This window comes from Anabrus simplex, chromosome 3 (assembly GCF_040414725.1).
Source record: "Anabrus simplex isolate iqAnaSimp1 chromosome 3, ASM4041472v1, whole genome shotgun sequence".
In the NCBI taxonomy this organism is placed as follows: Eukaryota; Metazoa; Arthropoda; class Insecta; order Orthoptera; family Tettigoniidae; genus Anabrus; species Anabrus simplex.
In genome coordinates this window covers 396360850-396384728 of record NC_090267.1, presented here as the reverse complement: position 1 = coordinate 396384728, position 23879 = coordinate 396360850, and the positions used below count along the sequence as shown (strand labels likewise).

Here is a 23879-nt window from a genome sequence, read left to right as displayed (position 1 = left end):
TGCCATTTAATTTTTATTCCCATTCTTTCAAATTATTTTTGCCAAAGATCTAGTTTAGCTTGAACTTCTGCTTCTATCTAACCCCATAGCATAACATCATCAGCAAATAAAAACAAGTGCATTTTTTGTCTGATCCTTCATTTGCACTGCTTTTATAACCTCCCTTGTTAGACTCTGCTCTTGGTTTCAAAACAGTTTGACCTGCCTCCTTGAATTTGCACACAGCTCTTTGTCTCTTGATATAGTAGTTTTACTCGAGCTATAATCTCACCTGGCATTTCTTTACACCTCAGACATTCCCATATGTGCTTACGTGGTACATGATACATGCCTTCTCAATATCCAAGAACCCCCTGTGGGTGGAGGATGCAGACGAAGAATACACCCACAGTATCCCGTGCCTGTCGTAAGAGGCGACTAAACGGGGCAACCAAGGGATGATCCAATTAGAACCATGAGACTACCTGTAATTAGTACCATCATGCAGGGAACACCATGGGTCGCATTTACTTGCGCATAGTACCACTATATTAGGTACACAATAGGTTTGTGATTAGTAGTGACAGTGTGTGAATCAGGAGGTGGGTCCTACAGTACCTGTGATTCGTAACCCTATATGAGTGACACCATGGGATTAGCAACACCATGGTTCTGCCTTACCTATGCTCAGTTCCCACTGTGTGAGGAATTCCACGGGATAGAACGAGTCCCTGTGGTTAGTCCACTTATGTAAAGAACGCCATAGGTTTGTGTTGCCTGTAAATAGTGCCTCGATGTGCTGAAACACCATAGGTCTGTTTTACATGTGCGCATTACACTACCTGTGAATAGTACCATAGTGTGTGGAATACCGCGAGTTTCCGCTACTTTTGATTAGTACCGTAACATTACACATAGCATGGTCGATGACCTGGATTTTGGACCCGTTTCTAATAGCATAATTGATTCAGCATCGTGCTATAGAAGCAGTCCCTTGATCATTACTACCATTGTTTTGTGCCAGCTTCTGTACATGTGATTCACTGTGGGTCGGATCCACTGATCGTTTTAAATTCATATCCGTCCATCCATTCATTCTTCGTCCTCACGCTTTGAATTCTGGTCAGTGGAGGATTTTGAACTTTTAAGTTGTAATTTCATTTCGTCTCATTTCGTACCATTAGGGGCCGATGACCTCGATGTTAGGCTCCTTTAAACAACGAACATCAATCAATAAATCAATCAATCAATCAATCGATCAATCAATCAATCAATCAATCAATCAATCAATCAATCAATCAATCAATCTCCAAGAATAAAACTATAACCATTCTATTCTTATCCCAGTATTTTTCAAAGAGCATTCTTGTCAAAAAATGAGGTCTAGTGTTGATCTGTTCACTCTAAATCCATGTTGTTCTTCCTCAAGTTTAGGTTCAACAAACTTTCTGATTTTTCTTTCCAGGATGGTCTCATATATTCTTAACCCATGAGATAGAAGGGTTACACCTCTATAGTTGTCTTATTTCTGTTGGACACCTTTCTTAAATAGTGGAATAATCACTCCTTGCCTATAGTTGCTGGGGATTTCATTTTCTTCCCAAATTTTATTTAGTATCCTTTACAAGCATTGTATTCCTCATTCTCCAAGTGCTTTGATCATGTCCACCCTGAACTCATCCAAACTTACAGACTTGTTTTTCATTTTACATATTGCTGTTTCCACTTCCAGCCAGGTCAGACTTTCTACATTATAATTTACAGGATTTAGAGGGTCATCTTGTGTGTCGTCAGTTGCATTACAGTTCAGTTAGTGATTGAAATATCTACTGAACTCCTGTAATGTTTCATTTTCATTTCTAGTTACCTCTATGTTTGGAAGCTCTACTGTGTTGATAGTACTATTATCATTTCTTTTGTTTTTAGCAATGTTACATAGGAGCTTCTTGTGTTTGTCTTGCCCTATTCTATTGGTAAGATCTTCTTTGCATTTTTTTCTCAATGTCAACTATTCTTTTGACCTGTAATCTTTTTTCTCTGTAAAATGATAGTTTATCCTTAATTTCACTTGGATTTCTTTGCACTCTGGTGCTGTACAAAGCTCTTCTTGCACAATTTCTAGCATTGACAACAGCTTTTACATCCTCATTCCACTATGCTGTTTCTTTGGATTTTCTTATTTGGCTCTGCCTTCTACATACTCTCTCAGCTGTCTTCACCAATACTCTCCTAAGGTTATCCCATTCCTCATTTGCAGATCTCAGATTTTTTTTTGGTAACATCTTCCGAACCTTTTCTCGAAATATTTCCTTCGCCCTTGGTTCTGAAAATCTCCAAGTTTTTATTTTTGGTGTTCTTTTTTTGTAGACTTTAGGAGGTCTTCTCTTTGTGATATCTGCAACCAACAGCCTGTGGTCTCTATCAAAATTTTCACTAGGAATTACTTTGACATAATTTACAATCTTCCGAACTTCTTGGTCGGCGAGTATATAATCAATGAACTCAAATAAATATTAAAATTTACTTATTCCACCTATTCAATACATAAATAGAGATTTTAATTAAGAAATTAAATCTTGAATAAAATTATAGGGACATGTTTCACCCTTTAATTAAGGGCATCTTCAGCCTTAATCTCAATCTGAAAGGTAATTAATCAGGTACCTAATTGTATTAAAATTACATATGAGAGTGAGAATGATGTTGGAAATGTGCTTCAAATGGTGAGCAAATAGTTAACAATAGTTATGATATTCTTAAAATGAAGCCTTAATAAAGTCTTAAAAAACAAATAGTCGTAAATTTATACACTTTCTTGAAAGTCCTTGTTTAAAAATTGGTAACAAATTGTATGCTGGTCATTTTATAAGAACGTAAATTGTTACGTTAAACCTTGTAAAGTGGCGCCCTGTGGAGGTTGAGGGCGTTAGAATAATGATAAAAGAAAAAATGTAGTTGATAATTCCAAATGGAGTATTAAAACATATTAAAGCTAGTAAAGAGACGTTACCGTTGCTCACTTCAAGTAAAGTTTATAATCAATCTTAGTTCCATATTGATCGTCCCAACTATATCTTGTGATCTTATCCGTGTCCCTTTTCTTAAACCAAGTGCTGCTTACAACCATATTATTCCCCATACAAAGATCTAGAAGATGTTCGCCCTCTGTCATCCTATTCCCCATTCCATGAGGACCCAGCGAGGATTCATAGCCCAGTCTGTCTGATCCAACCTGAGCATTAAAATCTCCCATTACTACCAAATTTTCACAATCCATATGTTCTTCTAAGTTGGACAGGAAGGCTTCTTTTTCTTCATTTGAACATCCTGATTGTGGAGCATAGACCTGGATTATATGCCTGGATTATATGATATTTGTCCCCATTCCAATTTACTGACACTTTAATTATTCTGTCACTGACAAATTCGATCTGGCTACAAAACATTAATATCTTTATGAAGTACAAATCCCACTCCATTTCTTGACTCCGAGTTATTTTCAGACCAGTACAGTTTATAATCTAGATGGAGGTGTCGTATTCCTGTTGCCTTCCATTTGGTTTTAATCATCCCCATGATAAGAGTTTTCCTCCTTTCCATCATATCAACTATTTCTTCAGTTTTATGTGTCAATGTTAGAATATTTAAGGTTCCAATATGGCAACTGGGACTTGATTTAGGTTTCATGGCTGGTGAAACTTCAGGTTGTAAGCCATCATACGCACCTAGCTGTTGTCGTTGTCTTGAGTTCTTCAATCCGAGGCTCGTATTTGTTTTGAAAGCGATTGCAATTACTCTCCAACTGACTTGCTAGGCCTAACATTAGAGAAGATTTTCTGTCAGGGTTATCTCCCTTAGCCTTTAGCAGTCCCCTGCCACATCTGCAAGGCAGCAGCTTCCTGTTGAATTTATGTGTCATTTCCTACACAAAGGCTTCAAGAAGCCCTCTAAGGGTGAACTCCTCTGCCCATAGCCATTGGTTCTCCCTTAGTTTGTCAGGTTTGGTAATGGCCGCCCAACCCTCGGCCAGACAGTCGCAGGTAGCACCGTCTACTGTTGCATACAGTAGCAGGATGTACCTGACCTGACATACACAAAAGTACACTGTATTGAGCCCAAATATAAGATCGCCTCACGTATACTGGTACACCATCTGATCAAAAGATAATACAATATAATACAAGACAATCACCACTGATCTGTATTTAGGCAATCACTCATGTGGCAGATTCCCTATCAGCTGTCTACCTAGCATTTACTTAAATAATTTAAAAGAAGTTGGAAATTAATTCAATCCCTAATTCCCCTTCCTATAAATGAATCATCATAATCTTCATTTCCAGCTTCCCGGGTCGAGTTGTAAATCAAGGGCCTCCATCGCTGCCTGTCCTTCCACCACTCTTCTCCTTTTTTAAGTACATCTTCTGGTTTTTCTCCCCTCTTCTCTATGCACTCACACTGAATCTGTCCACCTCTTTCAGGGTCTTCCTCGTGGTCTCTTTCCTGTTAACTTCTCTGAAAAAGCTTTTTTTGGCACTCTCTCTTCTCCCATTCTCATCATATGCCCATACCACTTTAGCTTTGTTATTTCTACCCTGTCTTGAGGTTTCAAGATTCCTGTCCTTTTCCTTATCTCTTCATTTCTAATTCTATCCTTTCTGGTCTTGCCCTCGATACCTCTTAGGAATTTCATCTCTGTTGCCTGTATTCTACTCTCCTCTTGTTTTGTTGTAGTCCACGATCCAGCTGCACATGTTAATATGAGTTCATAATAGGTTGAATATAATACTTTCTTACATTCCTTTGGGACATCTTGGTTCCACAAAATACCCCTTACACTCTGGTAGAAGCTGTTTGCTTGTTGTATTCTTTTCCCAATTTCCTCGGTTATCTTTCCATCTTCTGTTTCCTTCCTTCCTTCCCCTTGTCATCACTATTGTTTTACTTTTCTCCGTGCTTACTTTCATCCCAAATTTTTCTATCTCTTGATTCCATACATCTACTTGTTTTTGCACTTCCGTTTCATCCTCATCACTATATCATCTGCAAACAACATGGCTTTTGTTGCCTGTCTTCCCAATCTCTCTTTACTGTTCTTATGAATTTCATCCATGACTATGAGGAATTGTATGGGGGATAGTACACCTCCCTGTCGGAGAACAGTTTCAACTTTAAACCATTTTGTCTATAAATGAATATTTGTCCTAATTTGTTCTCTTGAATTCCAACTTTATCTTCATATTGTGATCTTTCCTACTTTCATAAATGCCACTCAACCTCGTTCGTCTACTAATGTTGTTCCATGCCATCTCTCCACTGACAGCTCACAATATACTCTTTAGTCGAGCAGCTTGTATCCTTACTCCCAAGTCATCCCAGCCCAAAGTTTGCAAAGTTTTTACATAGTCATACTCTTTTCTCAGAAATAACCCAGAACAAATCTTGCTGATTTCCTGGTCCACCCTGTTTCCCTGAATATACCTCCCTATATTCCTTCTAAACATACCTCCTAATTTAAACATACCACTGCAGTCCAAGTGAAGGCCATTTGAGTATAGGTCCCTCCTATCCACCCATTAGGATCTACAATTTATCTACGATTTATTCTCAGTCCCAGTTTCCCACATACTCACTCTATAGTCTCATTTAAAACCCTGATCCCATTCCAGTCAATATCCCTCCTACATACTGTAGTATCCCACTGATAATAATCTCTGCACCCTTAAACTTCTTCCATGCTGCACTAACAAAATCCCACACATCTCCAACAATGTTGGTACCTATTCCTGCTTGTCTTTCATTTTTGGTACCAATGTGAAAAACTACCACTTTCTCCATACCCTTCCCTCTGAACTCTCCTGTGTACATATATAGATGATGCCACAGAAGATGACTACCGCAGCAGTAGTCATTACGTCTGGAAGGAATGAGATGAGTGGACCACGGCATAATAGCCCGGAAGATTTTTATTATATTGACACTGACCGTGAAAGCCTTCATACTTTGATCTCTTCTGTACACTCAAAGTAAAGTCAAATGTCACTACAACCACTGCTGCTTCTGCTATGAAAGCTGGCTGAGGGCTCAATGTCATTCAGTGTCACATTGGAACACTGCAGATTGGAGCAAGGTAGCTTAGTTACACTGAATGTGGAATGGTTGTTGGTTTACACATTCAAAATTTGAAATAAATAAATAAATTAATTAATTAAAACCTACAACCTGTTTTCCAGTCATTGACTGGGTCAGGGATGTAAGAATGAATCATATATAGGCTATTAGTACAATGGGGTCGCCACTCCCAAAGTAATAAATAAAATAAATCAATAAATTAGTAGATGCTCACTCTAGAAGATAACTGCTTCTGTCCATGTTCCCCACCTTGTTAACACTGGTTCCATGAGCAGTGGTATCTCCGGCAATTGCCATTTGTAAGATAGCATTTGTTGTGGGGCTTTTAAATAAACTTTTTTTTTTTTTTTTTTTTTTTTGCTGAAATTAATCTATTCACTTGTGGAAACTTAGCTGTAATATTTTTGGCAACATGTTGCAGTCCATGAGCTGAGCATGTAAAATGGAGCACATTGGGATAAAACATTTTCAGAGCAGTTGTAGCTATAAGCATATATGCTGCAGCATCAGAATAGATCACTAATACCCCTTCCTCTTGCATCTCAGTCGGTCACAGAGCTTTTAATCCATCATACAACAATCTTGCAATAGTTGAGTGATTTGTATAGTCCAGCTGTTTACAGCTTTGAGGTGCTGTCAGGTTCTAGCTTCCCCACCACAAGATTTGCAATAAATCTACCCTTACCATCCATTGTTTCATTAACAGCAACCCATATGGAAGCATTTCCTATCTACCGTCTTTCGTTATACATTACTTTGTCATAGCAGACTTGAAGATAATTCTTGTGTAGTGGTAATTGGTGAGGAACATGTTGCTTGCAGTATTTTTCAAGAAAAGATGTGAATTCAGCTACTTCAAGTTCATACCATGGAATATTGGCTGCAATCATAGCACTGCGTAAGTTAAAAAAGTAAAAAAATAAAAAAGAAAGAAAGAAAGAAAGAAAGAAAGAAAGAAAGAAAGAAAGAAGGAAGATTTACTTGAAGGTGAAGGCTGCATCTGTGTTAAGAATGGTTTGTTTCTTCTGTAGACATAATTGTTGTTTTTTCTATGTAGTGTACGTTGTGCATGTTATTCAAGCAGGGATTTCATGGAACATGCAATGTGTTTGTTGCATGCTTGCCAAATCACTACTTTGCCATCAGTTGTAAAGGGCTCGTCAACTGCAATCCATGATTTTAACTTTGAAGCCAGCGAGGACACAACTAATGCCATGCTGACTCTGTAGAAAATTTATGTTCATGAATTATGTTCCTCAACTGTTTAAAATAAACTAAAACCTAGTTGAGACATTTCAAAAGGAAAAGCTTTAAGAATAGATTTTGAAATTCCTAAATAAGAAAGATGTCACAGAAATATGTTTAGAAAAATATTTCTGGAAATTCCATTATCAAAGTGGCTAGTTTTATAAGCAATTAACACAAATTGGGATGAAAGATGCAAAGATTCATAGAATTAAAGTGTCAATGTTTCCTGCAGCTAATTGGAACCTTTGGAAAATTTGATTTCATACCTGAATTTGTCATCCTTTCAAATACTTATCACTCATAATTACTGTATCTTATTCTCCCCTGTTGAGACAACTCACAACAGCCCCACATTAAGAGTGAAACTTCAATACAGCAATTTATATAATATAAAAAACTAAAACACTAAAATATGTAATTTTATGTAATATCACAAAGAAAATGTAGAATACAGTACCTACAAATATATGTAAAATAAAATTCAATTATAATAACCCTAACATAGTAGCTTGTAAAAATATAACTTTTCCCAGCAACTGAATAGCAAGGAACAAAATATGTGATTACATAGAAATCTCAGCTCTAGTAAGAGTCATTCGGGAATATACTTTCTTATTTAGAACATTTTACTATGTTGGTTACCATGCTTATTTAATAGTTCCACTACTCACCACTAGAAGAAAGTGTATTTCAGCAGTAGTTTAGCCTGTTTACAGATAAGCACATTCTAACACAAGAACTTCTTCCCTTTGTATTTGACCTGAAATTATGAAGGATAGCCCAAAATCATGAAAGATACTTCTCATGTCCAAAAACAGATGGCAGATGTGTAAAGAGTGCATCACTGGTCCATGGACAACTGGCGATGCATGATTCAAAGTGATGAATCATATTATACCATGAGGTAGTAAAATGGAAGGATCTGAGTGTGGCAAATGCCATGCAAACAATATATGCCAGCCTGTTTGGTGTCCACGGTAAAATCTGATGGAAGTGGTGTAATAATGTGGGGATGTTTTTCATGGAAGGAACTTGGTCCCTTTATAATACTTTAAAGGTAGAAGGAAGGACATTTTGACCAGCTGCATGTTGTCTATGGTAGAGGACTGTTTAAGAGATGATCACTGTGTGTTTCAGCATGATAATGCTCCTTACCATAAAGCAGGTTTTGTTCGTAAGGAGTCTGCAAAAAGTAAGGTTCCGCCAATAGACTGGCCTCAATCCTACTGAACACCTCTGGGAGTAAGTAGAACAGTGACTTTATTCCACACCCCAATGACCCACATCACTAACTATGTTTGCTCCAGTGCTGCAGGAAGAAGGGTTTGCCATTACCCCAAACATGTTTTCCTGGTAGACCGTCTCCTCTGCAGAGTTTGAGCTGTAATAAAGGACCGCATTAAAGTCTGCTACAGCACAGTGTAGCCGAGAAACTCTTAAAGGACAATTTCAAATAGGTGTCCAGATACTTCTGATCTGATAGTGTATGATGGCTCTAAAGTTTTTATGATGTGATTACAAGAAAAAAGAAAGGATTCACATATAACATCGCCTTGATATCTACTAATGATGTTCTACAGTACAAGGAAGATACCTTTAACTAAGTAACAGTACCATACCTTGAGATAACACAAGAATACAAAAATTTTCTTTTAGCAAAAAAATGCATGAATAAGTGATAAATTACTTCCATTACTAGTATATTTACTCTCAGCCTGCTTTTTCATCTTCTTCCACTTTTTTAGCAGTGTGTTTTCATATCAGACTCAGAGTTTGTTTCCTCCTGTGTTATATCATTGGTCTCCCTATTCCAAACCTGTTATTAGATACACAGCTCTTTTTAAACCCAGCTGTGAGCTTGCATTTGGGAGATAGTGAATTTGAACACCACAGTCAGCAGCCCTGAGGATGGTTTTCTGTGGTTTCTTATCATCACACCAGTCACCATAATTAAGGCCACAGCCACTTCCTTCCCATTCCTAGCCCTTTCCTATCCCAACGTCACCCTAAGACCTGTGTCGGTGAAACTTAAAAAACAATTGTAAAAAAAGAAAACTTTTAAAACCCTTTAGCGAACGGACTCGTTTGTGATTCTTCCCTGTGATGTGATTACCCTTTGAACCAACAGTTGAATGCTTGGTTTTTCAGCTTGCTTGTCATTGACAGTTCTCTTTAATTAACCAGTCACTATAGTCTTTCTTTGTAATCCTTGGATTAGTTATCAACAACTACATCTATGACTTGAAATACTGATATTATAAGCTGGGATTAAAAAATCACTCACTCACTCACTCACTCACTCACTCACTCACTCACTCACTGAGCAGGCTTCTATGGGACATGAAGATCCCGCACCGATCTCACAAATTGCTTCCACTGAACTCTGTTTTGGGTGAGTTCTTGCCAGTTGTTCACAGTCAGACGTCTACATAGCTTGAAGATTTTGTTTTTCCAGGAGCTACGTGGTCTTCCCATTAGTCTTTTTCCTGTTAGTTTTTCTTTAAAGATTCGTAAGACCATCCTATAATTTTCCATCCTTAGAAAATGAGCAGCCCATTGAAGTCTTCTGGAATTGATGAAGTTGATTATTGGTGCTTGTTGTGATAGTGAGTGTATTTCTTTATTTGATCTCTTATTCCAGGTTTGAGATATAGAATCAAAGTACAGTCCAAAAATTTTCCTGTAAACTTTATTTTTGAAAACCTGTAAGTGATGTTCTTGTTTTTTTTGTTAAACTCCATGATTCTGAATCATAAGTTAGAACTGGCCTGAAGACAGTATTGTATATTTTAAGTTTTGTATTTCTCGTCAAAAATTTTGATAATACCAATATAAATGGTCCGTTATTGGACATTACAAATTTTTCAGCTAACTCATTCCTGGTTGCCAGCGTTTTGCCCCAGTGTGCTAAGTTGGGCTCATCAGTTGGTACATAGCACACCCACCAAGACGCATGGCTAGTGCATACCTTGGAGGCTACTGCGTAGGCTACTTGGAGCCACCTGCAGTGCCAATGCACTATGAGAGACTTTGTCTCATTACCAAAAATTGATGCCTGCCTGGCCATCAGATGATATAGATGTTGATTTCCATACAGAATAGAAGTTGTAGAGAGTAGTACACCTTGTTAGCATTCTGTATTCTAAATTTGATTTCCACTTCTCTTTGATTCTGTTCGCTAATCATAACTCCCAAGAACTTGAAAAGCTCAACTCGTTCAAAAGTATGTTCATATTGAAGTACCAAAGTTCATATTTATAACTTGCTTCCTCTTTTTCTTAGAAGTATGCCAAAATAATTTATCAAGATTTAGCACAAGAAAATATATGTTTATCCTTGTCTTCTCTTTCTCTTGTTCCCTCTTCTCACAGTGGCCTGTCATTGTATTTATCCCTTTATGTGTTCCTGTTCATGTTCCTGTCTTTTGATATATGACAAGTTTTTCATATTTGATGCTCCCACTTCTCACACTGATCTGTTATTATGTTTATCCTAATAGATTCCCATAATTTAATATTTGATTTTATTCCTTACTTTGTCTTTGTCTCCTACCAGGAATACTTAGATTGTGGATATATAGCTACTTAAAACAAACACTACATATAGATTTTAAAAGTAATTGTTAGTTGAACATATTGTGAGCTGGTTAGTACATTTGACATATTATGTTATAGGCTATTTGAAGCTACCGGCAGTGCCAATGCACTATAAAAGACTGTCTCTTTTGCAAAAGTTGAATGATATGGATATAGTTTCCCCTAGGGAACCTGAATTATTTGTCCCGAATGAGTAAATTTATAATACCAATATAACGGGTCTGTTATTGGACATTATAAATATTCAGGGTAACTCATTGCTGTTGCCAGCGTTTCACCCCAGTGTACTAATTTGGGCTCGTCAGTTGGTATATAGCACATCTACCAAGAAGCATGGCTAGTGCATACTGCTGGCAACAGGTATGAGTTAGCCTGAAAATGTTTGTTCTTCAGGATTTGGATAGAATATTTCAAGGCAATCACTGCACCTTTTCTTATTAATTCCTGATCAAGGTTAAATGATTTTGCAGAACTTGACAAAAAAGAGAGGAATGGTTCCTCTAGCACCAACCATTAATCTGATGACTTTGATATCATCCAACTGCTATTCTTGTTGATAGAATGGTTTGGTTTACATGTTGTTGCTCTTTCTTTCCTCATGTACCTCATTGTGTTGTGTTTTGGATGTTTTGAATCTGATCGTTGGATCTATTATAAAACCTTTTTTGGTGGTCTTTGAAGGGTATCACGTCAGTTCGAAGGGTGCTGCCTGTAACAGAGAGACTGCATGAACCTCCTCGAAGACTGTAAACTCCTAATACCTTAACACTTGAGCAATGGCAGATCATATTTTATGATCCTTTGTATTTTGTCCCACTCGTAGTGTTTCCCTATCCCATAAGACCTATATGTGTCGGTGTGACGTAAAACAAATTGTAAGACCGGCAGAAAGAGAGCAGTAGCTAGAAAATCAAAAGACAGGTTTTTTAACAGATTTCTCTTTTTCTACATTTATTTTGTACATATAGATAGGCCTACTAAAATATACTTTTGTATGAATAGTCATTTTCAGTTATTCTGTCTAAAAGTTTAGTATACTCATGGTGAAAAAGAAACTTAATATTTGTGTTGCAGGAAGCAGAAATTATGATGAACAACTGTTATACTTAGAAGCTCTCAACAACATTGAAATAGGCGATGTATATGATTACATTGAGCCAGTTATTCGTGGAAATGTTACAGTCTTTACTGAGAGGCCTCATCATATTAGATTTTTAGGAGTCTGGGCTACTATGACTGCTGCTTATAACCCAACAAAGGTGAGTATATTTGACTGTTTATTCATTATTCAGGTCTTTCATTTTGAGCCATTTTAAAAATATTTCATTTAGAGAAAAGGACTGATATCTTATAGAACTCGGGAGACATTTGCTCTTATTTCTAATTAATACATTTCTTCACATGATTTTCACACTTTTCAGCATTCTGTAGACATTATTTAAAACTAGTTTGATAATTGTACAACATTTTGCTTAAAAATAAAACAGCAACAAAAAAGTAAACATTAAATCAAAGAAAATTATTCTGCAAAGACTTAAAGAATCCATTTCTACTCCCACAGTAAAACATGTACCATACTCTTCATTTCCAGCAAGAACCAGAGTATTCAAAAAACTTTAAAGATATGGAATAAGATACTTCAGCCACTTTTCCTCAAACCCTCCAGGTCTCGTTTTAAACACCTAATAGAAGAAATGTCCTAGACATGGACCAAGGAACTGTTTATGAAGAATGTTGGAGCTATCACATTGTCCAAGTCAAGAACTTTAAAAGTCCCTTACACTCTAAAGTCGCAATGTCATTATGAAACAAACCCCAAACTGAAACTATCTAAAACATAAAAACTTCCAAATTTTCTTCACTGCATCGAAAGCTTAGATCATGACAAGCTTTATGAATCTGGACCTGGTTAGTGAAGGAGGAAATAGTCATACCAACATGAAATTAACTCAAATATAAGTTGTGTAGATTGAAGTAAATTATACATATGTTTCAACAAAGTGAGGTTTTGTTTAACAGTATTATTTTCAGAATCTCCTCATCAAAATTGTTACATATTTAGAATGATGCTTTCACAGCCCATATTTGTAGACATGATGATAAGCTTTTGAGCTTTTGTCATGTCAGAAAACAAGATGAAATTGTTCTATGTTTCACAGAGAACTTTCCTCCTTGTCTTCAGAAGAAAATCTTGTCTGTCCATCAGCAAGACTTCTCCAATAGTGAAGCTTTGAATTTAAGAATGTTTTACGGTTGGTCTATAGTAAGTGATACTCTCGTTCTTCACAATGTGGCTCACTATGTAGAAACCTTCTGAGCTCCAATTAAGATACAGAGTGTTTCAAAACGAATATCAGGATTTCAAAGCTCCGTAGTACTTCTTACATTGAAATCTTACAATTATAAATAATACATCAAATGAAAGAGCAACTCAGACAGTTTGTTCTACAAGTGTTTATCCCTGTGCGCATGCACTGGTTCCTGTGTCTAGTAGCAAAGTGACGACTGGGGAACAGAAAGCTTTTTGTGTTTTACAGTTTGCAAGGACTGTATCTGTAGTTACAGTGCAATGTGCCTTCTGTATTATGTTCCATTATAATCCTTCAAGTTATAAAAATACCCTTAGATGTCTTTCCAAAGGGAAGAGTACCGGATGACCAACAAAGGAAGCATGTTGAACGAGTGAGAGAGTCCTTCATGCGTAGCCCCTAGAAACCAGTTCAGAGGGCTAGTCATGAGTTAGCATTTCCGGTGACGTCAGGGTGGAGAGTTTTAAGGAGCAACATTTACTCCAGACATACTGAGCAAGGTGTGAGATGAACTCTGCTATCGACTCGATGTGTGCCGTGTGAGGAATGGCGCTCACATTGAACACTTGTAGGACAAACTGTTTGAGTTGCTCTTTCACTTGATGTATTATTTACATATGTAAGTTCAATGTAATAAACACTACAGAGCCTTAAAACCCTGAAATTCATTTTGAAACACCCTATATTTCTTGTATCAGGGACTAATGTAGTAGAAGAAATAATAAAATATAAAAATAGGCCTTGCTGTTTACTTCGCATACACATATGATGGAACAAGAAACATTTTAATTGTAACTCGGAAGGCTTGTGCACAGTGCGCGATCTAGTGACAAACAAGAGTACTACTTACTATAGACCAATGGTAAAGCATTCTTAAATTTGGGCCTTTTCCTCATTTTCCTAAGATTAGTGTTAAGAGAAGTTCATAATTTTGTTACTTTACTTAACTAGAAACCACCACCACCACTTGAATAATATTTTAAAGCATTATTTTTGAACTTGACTATTTATATTTTATTGAGACCTGGTCATTAATTTAAAGTTTTTATTTTTGTTTACTCAACAGACACTGAAGATCTATCAGACTTATTGGCCAATTCTCACAAACCGCAGTGAACATCTGGAGATGAGAGTTGCAGCTCTTACTATGCTTATGCTGTCTGGACCTACTTATGGCAATTTCTTCAACTTGCTCTGGTTTATGGAATCAGAACCTAATCCTCATCTACAAAATTTCTTTTATACAACATTGGTCTCACTGATAGACACCAAATATCCCTGCTACAAAGGCTTGTAAGTGAACACATAGTTTTGTTATTATGATTATGTTAGACTAGCTCTACATCCACTGCTTCTCAACTCCTGACAAGCCCATTTCTGCTTCCCAGCTTCATTGGGAGGGCAGGCATCAACACTTATAAAGGGACCAACTTGATAGATCTTCAGTTATGATGTGGGAAGTGCAGGAAAAGAATGAATCATCATTACCACTGATCTGCATTTAGGGCTCTTACTCAGGTGGCAGATTCCCTATCAGTTGTTTAACTGTCGGGTTGAGTGCCTCAGACAGTTGAGGCATTGGCCTTTCGAACCCAACTTGGCAGGTTCGATCCTGGCTCGGTCCGGTGGTATTTGAAGGTGCTCAAGTATGTCAGTCTCGTGTGGGTAGATTTACTGACCTATAAAAGAACTCCTGCAGGGCTAAATTCCGGCACTTCACCATCACCGAAAATCGTAAAAGTAGTTAGTGGGACATAAAGCAAAATAACGTTATTAGTTGTTTAACTAATGTTTTCCTAAATTATTTCAAAGAAGTTGGAAATTTATCGAACATCTTCCTTGGTAAATTGTCACAATCCCTATTTCCTCTTCCTATACATGAATATTTTCCTCAATTTGTCCTCTTGAATTCCAACGTTATCTTCATATAATGATCTGTCCTACTTTTAAAAACTCCAATAATATTCATCTACTAATATCATTCCATGCCACCTCTCCACTGACAGCTTAAAACATACCTCTTAGTCAAGCAGCTCATCCCTTTACTTCCAAGTTTTTCCTGCCCAAAGTTTGCAACATTTTAGTAACACTACTCTTTTGTGAGAAATCATCCAGAACAAATCATGCCACTTTCCTCTGGATCTTCTCCAGCTCTTGAATCGAGTAAATCTAGTGTAGGTCCCATACACTGGAACCATACTGTAATTTGGGGTCTTATATGCCCTATCCTTCACATTCTTACTAAAACCTCTATATACCCTCAAAATTATCTAAAGAGTTCTGTAACCTTTATTTACAATTATGTTAATGTGATTACCTAATGAGGATATTACCGAGCGAGTTGGCCGTGCTGTTAGGGTCGCGCAGCTATGAGCTTGCATTCGGGAGATAGTGGGTTCGAACCCCACTGTCGGCAGCCCTGAAAATGGTTTTCCGTGGTTTCCCATCTTCACACCAGGAAAATGCTGGGGCTGTACCTTAATTAAGGCCATGGCTGCTTCCTTCCCACTCCTAGGCATTTCCTGTCCCATCGTCACCGTAAGAGCTATCTGTGTCGGTGCGACGTAAAGCCAATTGCAAAAAAAAAAAAAAAAAAAGAAAAAAGAAAAAGATATTTCCTTATATTATTGTAACACCTAGGTATTTACAGTGATCCCCATGAGATACTTCCTTTGTATCAACACAGTAATTTAAACCAAAAGGATTAGCACATGAATTCTTGGTGAAATTTACAACCTGACTTTTATCCCCGCTTACCATCATACCGGTGTCATTGTCTGCTGTCCATCTCAGAACATTGCCAAGGTCTTTTTTGCATTTGCTCACAATCCTGTATCATATTTATTATTCTATATAGTACAACATCATCTGTAAAAAGCCATCAAAGATTGCAGTTCTGTACTCATATTATTTTTGTTGTTAACTTTTCATTTCTACATAACCACTACATACTACATCTGCTCTACTCTGTTTGTCATATTCATACCTTGGTCTACCTCTGCTGTATTTTAACATCTGCACTTCCCTCAAAAACCAACTGAAAAAGTCCCGAGTGTATTATGATGTGTCCTATCATTCTATATCTTCTGGTCAAATTTCACCAAATCATTCTCCTCTCACCAATTCGATTCAGTATCTCATCATTTGTGATACAATCAATCTCACCTTCAACATTATTCTGTAACACCACATTCCAAAAGCTTATATTCTCTTTCTTTCTGAGCTAGTTATTGGTCCATGTTTCTCTTCCATACAGTGCCACGCTCCATACAAAAGCCTTCAGAAATATCTTTCTAATTCCTATATCAATATTCGAAGTGAGCAAATTTCTTTTCTTAAGAAAGGCCGTCCTTGCTTGTGCTAGTCTGCATTTTATGTTCTTACTACTTCTGCTATCATTAGTTATTTTACTACCCAAGTAACAATATTCATCTACTTCCTTTAAGACTTCATTTCCTAATCTAGTATTTTTTGCATCAGCTTACTTCATTCAACTGCAATCCATTACTTTTGTTTTGGATTTATTTATTTATTTATTTTCATCTCATACTCCTTCTCTAAGACTGTGTCCATACCATTCAGCAATTTCTCCCGACCTTCTGCAGACTCAGATAAAATAAAAATATCATTGGCAAATCTCAGAGTTTTGATTTCCTCTGTGTGGGTTGTGATTCCTTTTCCAAATTCCTCTTAGATTTCCTTTACTGCCCGTTCTATATAAACATTGAAAAGGAGAGGGGAGAAACTATAGCCTTGCATCACTCCTTTCTGGATTGCTGCTTCTTTTTCATACCTTTCAAGTTTTATCATTTTTCACTTACTCTCAATCTTTGAGTCCTATTTAAAAAAATTTTAGCCACCCATTCAACCGCTCTTTTGCCCAATCCAGTAACCCTGCAATATTCAACTTTAGTCTACTTCTGAGGAAATACTCCATACTTTGCTACATTACTATACCAACAACCAAGTCTGTAGCACCCAGCACTGGTTAATATTGTTACTGTGAGTGGGGTTTAGTTTAAAAAATGACTAGAATAATTCTGTTGGATTTGAAATTTATGTCAACCAACCTATCAAGGATGCACCATTCATGGTAACAGTAACCTAATCAGAAGATATTTCTCTCTATCAGTGTTTGAAATCTAGAAGAACTTTCTTCTTTGTGGTTTATCCTTCTTCAAATCATTCTCTTTCTGAGGTACTGAGTTTTATATAGCACCATCTTTTTATTTCTAGGGGCAGTTTAGCTTCGCACTTAATTCGCTTTGCAAAGCCTCCATCAGCTAGTAACTGGGCTACTGGCAACTATATTCTGGATTATGCAGATCCCCTGTATGGATTTGGAGGTATGGCTCAATTATTTGCTGTGGCAAATCAACGTACTGGAAATCCAAATGTTCTTCACTTGTTGCTTGACTCATTTGCTCTTGGATACACAGTGCGACGCCTGGAAGTAAGTACTGATAGCCCTTATAAGATATTTTTTCACATGTGCATCATATTAAGCATTCCTTTCTAATGTTCATGTTACACTCCTTAATAAGACTGAGAAGTTGTATCATTTGGAGACACAATCATTTTCTTCAGCCAACCCCATGGTGTAAGAGTAGCATGCATGCCTTTTACCTAGAGATCCTGGGTTCAATTCCTGGCTGATATAGTGATTTTAATTCTGGACTGAGGACTGGAGCAGAGTTCACTTAGCCTCCTGAGACCAACTGAGGAATTTTTTGATATGAGAAGCAGCAGACTTGGTCAAGAAAACCATGCAATACAGAAGGTCAAGAAAGCCACACAATACAGCAGGGGATGTTTTCATGTTGACCATGCTGACAATGTGACACTTAAGTATCTACAGGCCGTCTGGCTGGGCAGTGGTCATTTTGACTTTCCAAGGCCCTGCTGTTATGTCACAGATTTATTTTCCATGCTAAATACTGGGGATCACTGTACCTAGGCATTGATTTAAGGAAAGATCTTCATTAAGGCAATCACATTAATGGGATTGTAAATAATGTGACTGAGCATTGTGATCCCAAGAATGAAATATCCAGGATTCGGCAAGCCAAAAATTTGTTCAGTGGTATGAGGGCCCTATTCACCAATCAGGAACTCTTCCTTCAGTTCTAAGTTTGGATGTTACAGTGCTATATTTTCCCTGCCCTTCTGTATGGTTTTGAAGGCTGGATGCTCAGTCCTTTACTGAAGAGGCAGATTGAACCTTTCAAAATGTACTTGTTCAGAAGAATGCTTTGAATATCCTGGGTAGAAAGGAAGACCAATAAGGAAGTCGTCAACTTGTTAAATAAGAAAAAAAGGGCTTCTAACAACCATCAAGGAGCAAAAACTCAGGTACATTGGACACATCATGAGAGATAATAATAATGTCCTCCAAAGAGGCCTGGTGAAGGTTTTTTGAGTTGACACCATATTGTCTGTGACAATGGGGCCCTAAAAAATGAAAATGAAATCCAATGCTGAAAATGGCACACAGACCCAGCCCCCAAGCCATTGGAATTAACCAATAAAGTTTAAAATCCCCGACCCAGCTGGGAATTGAACCCAGGACCCCTGGTCCAAAGGTGAGTACGCTAACCATCTAGCCATGTAGCTGAACATGGAACTCCAGTTTGTGTGAAATTTTTTTTTAAGGGCCGATTCTACCACCTACTGGTAAAGTAGCATGTAACTTGCCCACTGCGTGAAAGGATGTTTCCGTTCGACCACTCCCAGGTAGCGCTATCGGCAGCATAAATCGTAGTTACCCGGCACGTAATTTATCGGCTACTTCGAGGGCCCGATAAGACTTTACCTGCCAGGAAAGTTTTGAAAGCTGAATATTATTAACTGTATTTCTGGTGACATACAACTTAAGTTAGCTTAGTATACAGATAAAATCATGCTACCATAACAGTGATCGATATTGTATTGCAGGATTTTGAACATTAATGTTTCCCTTGAGTTGCAATGGTCACACCAGCTTCTTGCATCGACAGCGTAGGGAACACATTTTATACGTCAAGCTTTCGCAAAAATCTCTGCAAGGATATAAAATCAAAATGTATTTGGAAATCATCTCAAATGGGCTTTAATTTTCTAAATTTTCAGTTTTCAGACACCAGGTATAACTTAGTATATGTATCCCTTAGTATATGTATCCTAATTACCCCAAGTGTTCTTGTAGCGTAATGGCTAATGTGCTCGCTTCGTAATACGAGGTATGCAGGTTTGAATCTTCGTTATGCCAAATCTTTTTTTAAATTTTCGTTGTTAGTGTTGTATTCATCTGTATGCCTCTTTTCATACGTTCTTTTGTTAATACTATATTTCATTGAAATGTTTAATCACAATATTATGTCTACTAGGAAAATGCTTTATATGTGTGCTATTTATAGAAAGTGATATTATGATTAATATAGCATGTAGGACTGTCGCCCAGATAGCACACTCCCTATCAGTTGTTTACATAGTCTTCTCGTAAATGATTTCAAAGAAATCGGAAACTATTCCATCCCTGAATTCCTCTTCCTATGAATGGATATTTACCCCGATTAGTTCTTTATATTTACAGTATCTTCCAACTTTATCTTTGTAAAGTTAAACATTAGAATTAAATGCATTATCAATAAATGGAAGCCTATGGAGCTAAACAAGGTCACAGAACTAGTTGTAAATAGAGGTTTGTGGAGATACTTAAACAGTTCACAGAAGCCTGCACAGAGAATGCTCAAAGGCAATATGTCCATAAGGAAGATGTGTGTATGCGTATACATATATGGAAGCGTGTAAAAGAGAGTTAAGAACAACTGTAGGGAACGAAAATAAATTTTTAAATGTAAATTAGAAAGATGAAGAAAACTTGCATACTTTCTAGTACAGAGAGAGTGACTTGACCAATCTACTGATACAGATGTTGATTCCCATAGGGAATCTGAAATATTTATTCCGAATAAGTAAATTTATGATACCAATATAAATGGTCCGTTATTGGACATGATAAATTTTCCAGCTAACTCATTCCTGGTTGCCAGCGTTTCACCCCTGTGTGCTAGGCTGGGCTCATCAGTTGGTACCTAGCACACCTACCAAGACGCATGGATAGTGCATACCGTGGAGGCCACTGCGTGGGCTAATTGTAGCCACCAGCAGTGCCAATGCACTATGAGAGACTTTGTCTCATTACCAAAAATTGATGCCTGCTTGGCTATCAGATGATACAGATGTTGATTCCCATAGGGAATCTGAAATATTTGTTCCGAATGAGTAAATTTATAATACCAATATAAATGGTCCGTTATTGGACATTTGGTGATAATCATCAGATGCAAGCACAGAAAAATAAGACAATTGAAATGAGCTTCATACTTCTAATGATAGATAGCACCACACTCGAAAGCGAGAAGTCGCTGAAAATCAGTCTAGCCAACCCCCTATATCAGTGTCTAGCTCCGGGTAGCAACCTAGAGCTTGTGCAGAGGTGGTTGCATGCAAGCCAATGTACCAGCTGATTTACACTCCCAGGTAGTTTACCTCCCAGGCAGCTGCCAGCCACTTTACCAGCAGATGGTCGAACTGGCCCTAAAAGGTATTAAATGAATTGTGATTAAGTCATTAAGTACCACATTTTGAACTTTGATAATCAGTCCCCAAGATGTAGGTTTTAACTATAATTTTAGAAGATCCCTTCTTTAAAAGGTTTCAATTTATGAATTAATTTCTTTTAGCCCTTTTAGTAATTTATTTAGATTAATTTCCTTTTTTTTAATTTATGAAATTATTTATGGGTATTACTCTCCTTTTTTAAATATTCTTCATTTATTAAATTTTTATGTGGTTTAGACTATTTATGGTGTTTCATGGTTTTCTCATGAATTGTTCTATCCTATTCCCCTGGTTCCACCCCTTGGTTAAGGTTCTTTTGACCTTTAGTTTTGCCCAGATTCCATCGCTTCCCAGTCCTGTGACTTGTGTTTTGATCGAGGCCTACCCTAAGTAGTTGGCATGATTTCACATTGGGATGGCCTCTAGTCTCTTTTGTGGTAGTATTGGCAATTGAAACCGAGTATTTGGAGTGTTGTGCCATCAGTTGTTCTATCGTTCTTGTGTTTGACTGTTGGTACGTCACAGAGAGTAGTTGGTATTCTTAATGCCTTAAAGGAATTTCATTGTCGTAAGAATCTCTACTGCTTGATGAGAAGTTACTTAAGTGAGAGAAGTTGTACATTAACTATTAACAGTTTAGAGATAGAAAGGACTAGCTAGTTGCTTTACGTCGCACCGACACAGATAGGTCTTATGGCGACAATGTGACAGGAAAGGGCTAGGAGTGGGAAGGAAGCGGCCGTGGCCTTAATTAAGGTACAGCCCCAGCATTTGCCTGGTGTGAAAATGGGAAACCACGGAAAACCATTTTCAGGGCTGCCGACAGTGGGGTTCGAACCTACTATCTCCCGAATACTGGATACTGGCCGCACTTAAGCGACTGCAGCTATCGAGCTCGGTACAGAAAGGACTGTAAGCAGAGGATGCCCGCAAGGATCTTGCTGCGGACCTGGTCTATGGAATGTTCAGTACGACTCATTATTAAAACTAAACTACAAGAAGGACACGGGGTACTGAAGGCCCTCAAGAAATTACAAGACATAGACAGTATACATGAAAATCTGTTGTAATACACACTAACAGTAAAATAACCTTGGATCTTTTGCAAAACAACTGCAAGCACAATACATTGATAGAAGAAATACAAAGTATTTTACGACATCTTCAGCAAGAAAACTGGGTCATACATTTTACATGGATCAAAGCTCATGTTGGCAATGAACTATAATAATTTTCAGTCTACTCTGTACATTAGGAAAGTATGCTTTTGTTATTCTTCTGTTTGTAGTATTTTCCCACTTGCTCTCCCACAATCGAATGGTTTTCTCGCTCAGGTCTTGTTTGATTGTACAGATAGGTGTTCGATTGTAAACCACTTCTAAGCCCAGGTTGTTTACAGCTTGTTTGGCCAGATGGTCTGCAAGTTCATTTCCTTCATTGCCAATGTACTAGAACTATTTTTAAAAACTATTTTTTACACAATTTACACTAATATATATAACATATGGTACAATTAGGAAATGAACTGGTCGATCTTGTCTTAATGTTCCAATGGGACGTCCTACTCATGTCCACATCGAATGGAGATAATGCCGATACTGAGATGGCAATTGTAGTCTATTGGAATCATAACATTTAAATATTTCTTTTTACATTTGTAGGAGATCAAAAAGGTTCAACTTATATAGTTTTTGGGATGGTCTAAATATTCTATAGATCAACATCACTTCCTTGAAGAATGAGAATCAATATTAAAGTCGAGTGCCAGTTGGATGACAAGAATGCTGGTAGAGAGCTTGGTCGAGTTTCATTAAATAATGGATTATTAAATCTCCATATAAACATTCTGTATGTTTATGTTGTGAAGCTTTTGAATTATTCCATGTAAGCCTGAAGAGGAGTTCATCTGGATTCTGGATGTAAGTGTGCGGCTAGTGGGTGTGTTGAAATCTGTGGAATAAAACAAAAATATATTCAGATTTATCCATAATTAGTTGTGTTGCCCTTATCAGCTTTAGTGATAATTACTTTATCTTTGATTATGTGTTTTAAATGTTTAAGTTGCTTATTAGCAGTCGAGTCATAATTGAGGATTGGTTGTTCATGTATGTTTTAAAGTTTATTTTTAATTATGTATCTGAATTTATCTTGAAGGTCTGTTGGGAGCCGATTAATTGCAAATTCAGTCTCTGCAATTGTTGTTGTTATGGCATCGTTTTTATTAGAAACTAGCAAGATACCCTTGTTTTGCTATGGTATTATACTGGAATTTATAATTGAATGCTTAATGTTTTATATATAATCCGCCAAAATTTGCAATCTGACTCGTTTTCTGAGAGAATCCACCAAAATTTGCAATCTGACTAATTTTCTGAGAGATTACGGCGAGGTTCCTCCCATTTTTCAATCTATCTTTCCAGCAATTGATTTCGTACTTGCCGGGCTAGGTCCAGGTATTCCACCCAGTCAGTTGGGGCCCTAAATCTTTATCATCTTTTCCTATAAGCATTTTTAATATGGATCAAATCCTTGAGGAGATGCGGCGTGGTGTCGTCTTGGGTGCCTTGGCGGTACTGAAGCCATGGCTGGACTTCATTCGTAGTCATTACCCGGCCAGGACCGTTTCCAGTGCGGTCTGCACATTTTGAGGATGGTCTATTATTATTATTATTATTATTATTATTATTATTATTATTATTATTATTATTATTATTATTATTATGGACCCCACAGCAAGATGCAAGATTGCTACTTGTCAGTAAATTACATCTGCTACCATTGTAATTGCTGACAATGTGACCAGCACCATTGTCGCGCGTAGGCAAGTGCGTGGGATTTCTGGCAATACGAATGACATACTTCCGTTTATTTCAAATGTGTTTAAACTTTTATTTATATGCCAGGAGAATCTACTGCAATCTAAGAATGTTCTCCAAAGGAAAAGATGGCTCTTGAAAACGGACCCACGAAAAATTAAAAATGATCGGTTTACGATCAGAATAAGTACACTGAA

General features: G+C 37.3%; 1 protein-coding gene across 2 annotated transcripts in view; it reads left to right on the top strand.

Annotated features, from left to right (window-relative positions):
- The window catches only part of LOC136866424 (vitellogenin-4), a 252654-nt gene that overhangs the window by 123183 nt on the left and 105592 nt on the right, over window positions 1-23879 (top strand). For both annotated transcript variants that reach the window (XM_068226732.1, XM_068226731.1), the window contains exons 9-11: window positions 12030-12214; window positions 14331-14557; window positions 17501-17717. In XM_068226732.1, coding sequence (XP_068082833.1) covers window positions 12030-12214; window positions 14331-14557; window positions 17501-17717 — 629 coding nt within the window. The remainder of the gene's footprint in view (window positions 1-12029; window positions 12215-14330; window positions 14558-17500; window positions 17718-23879) is intronic.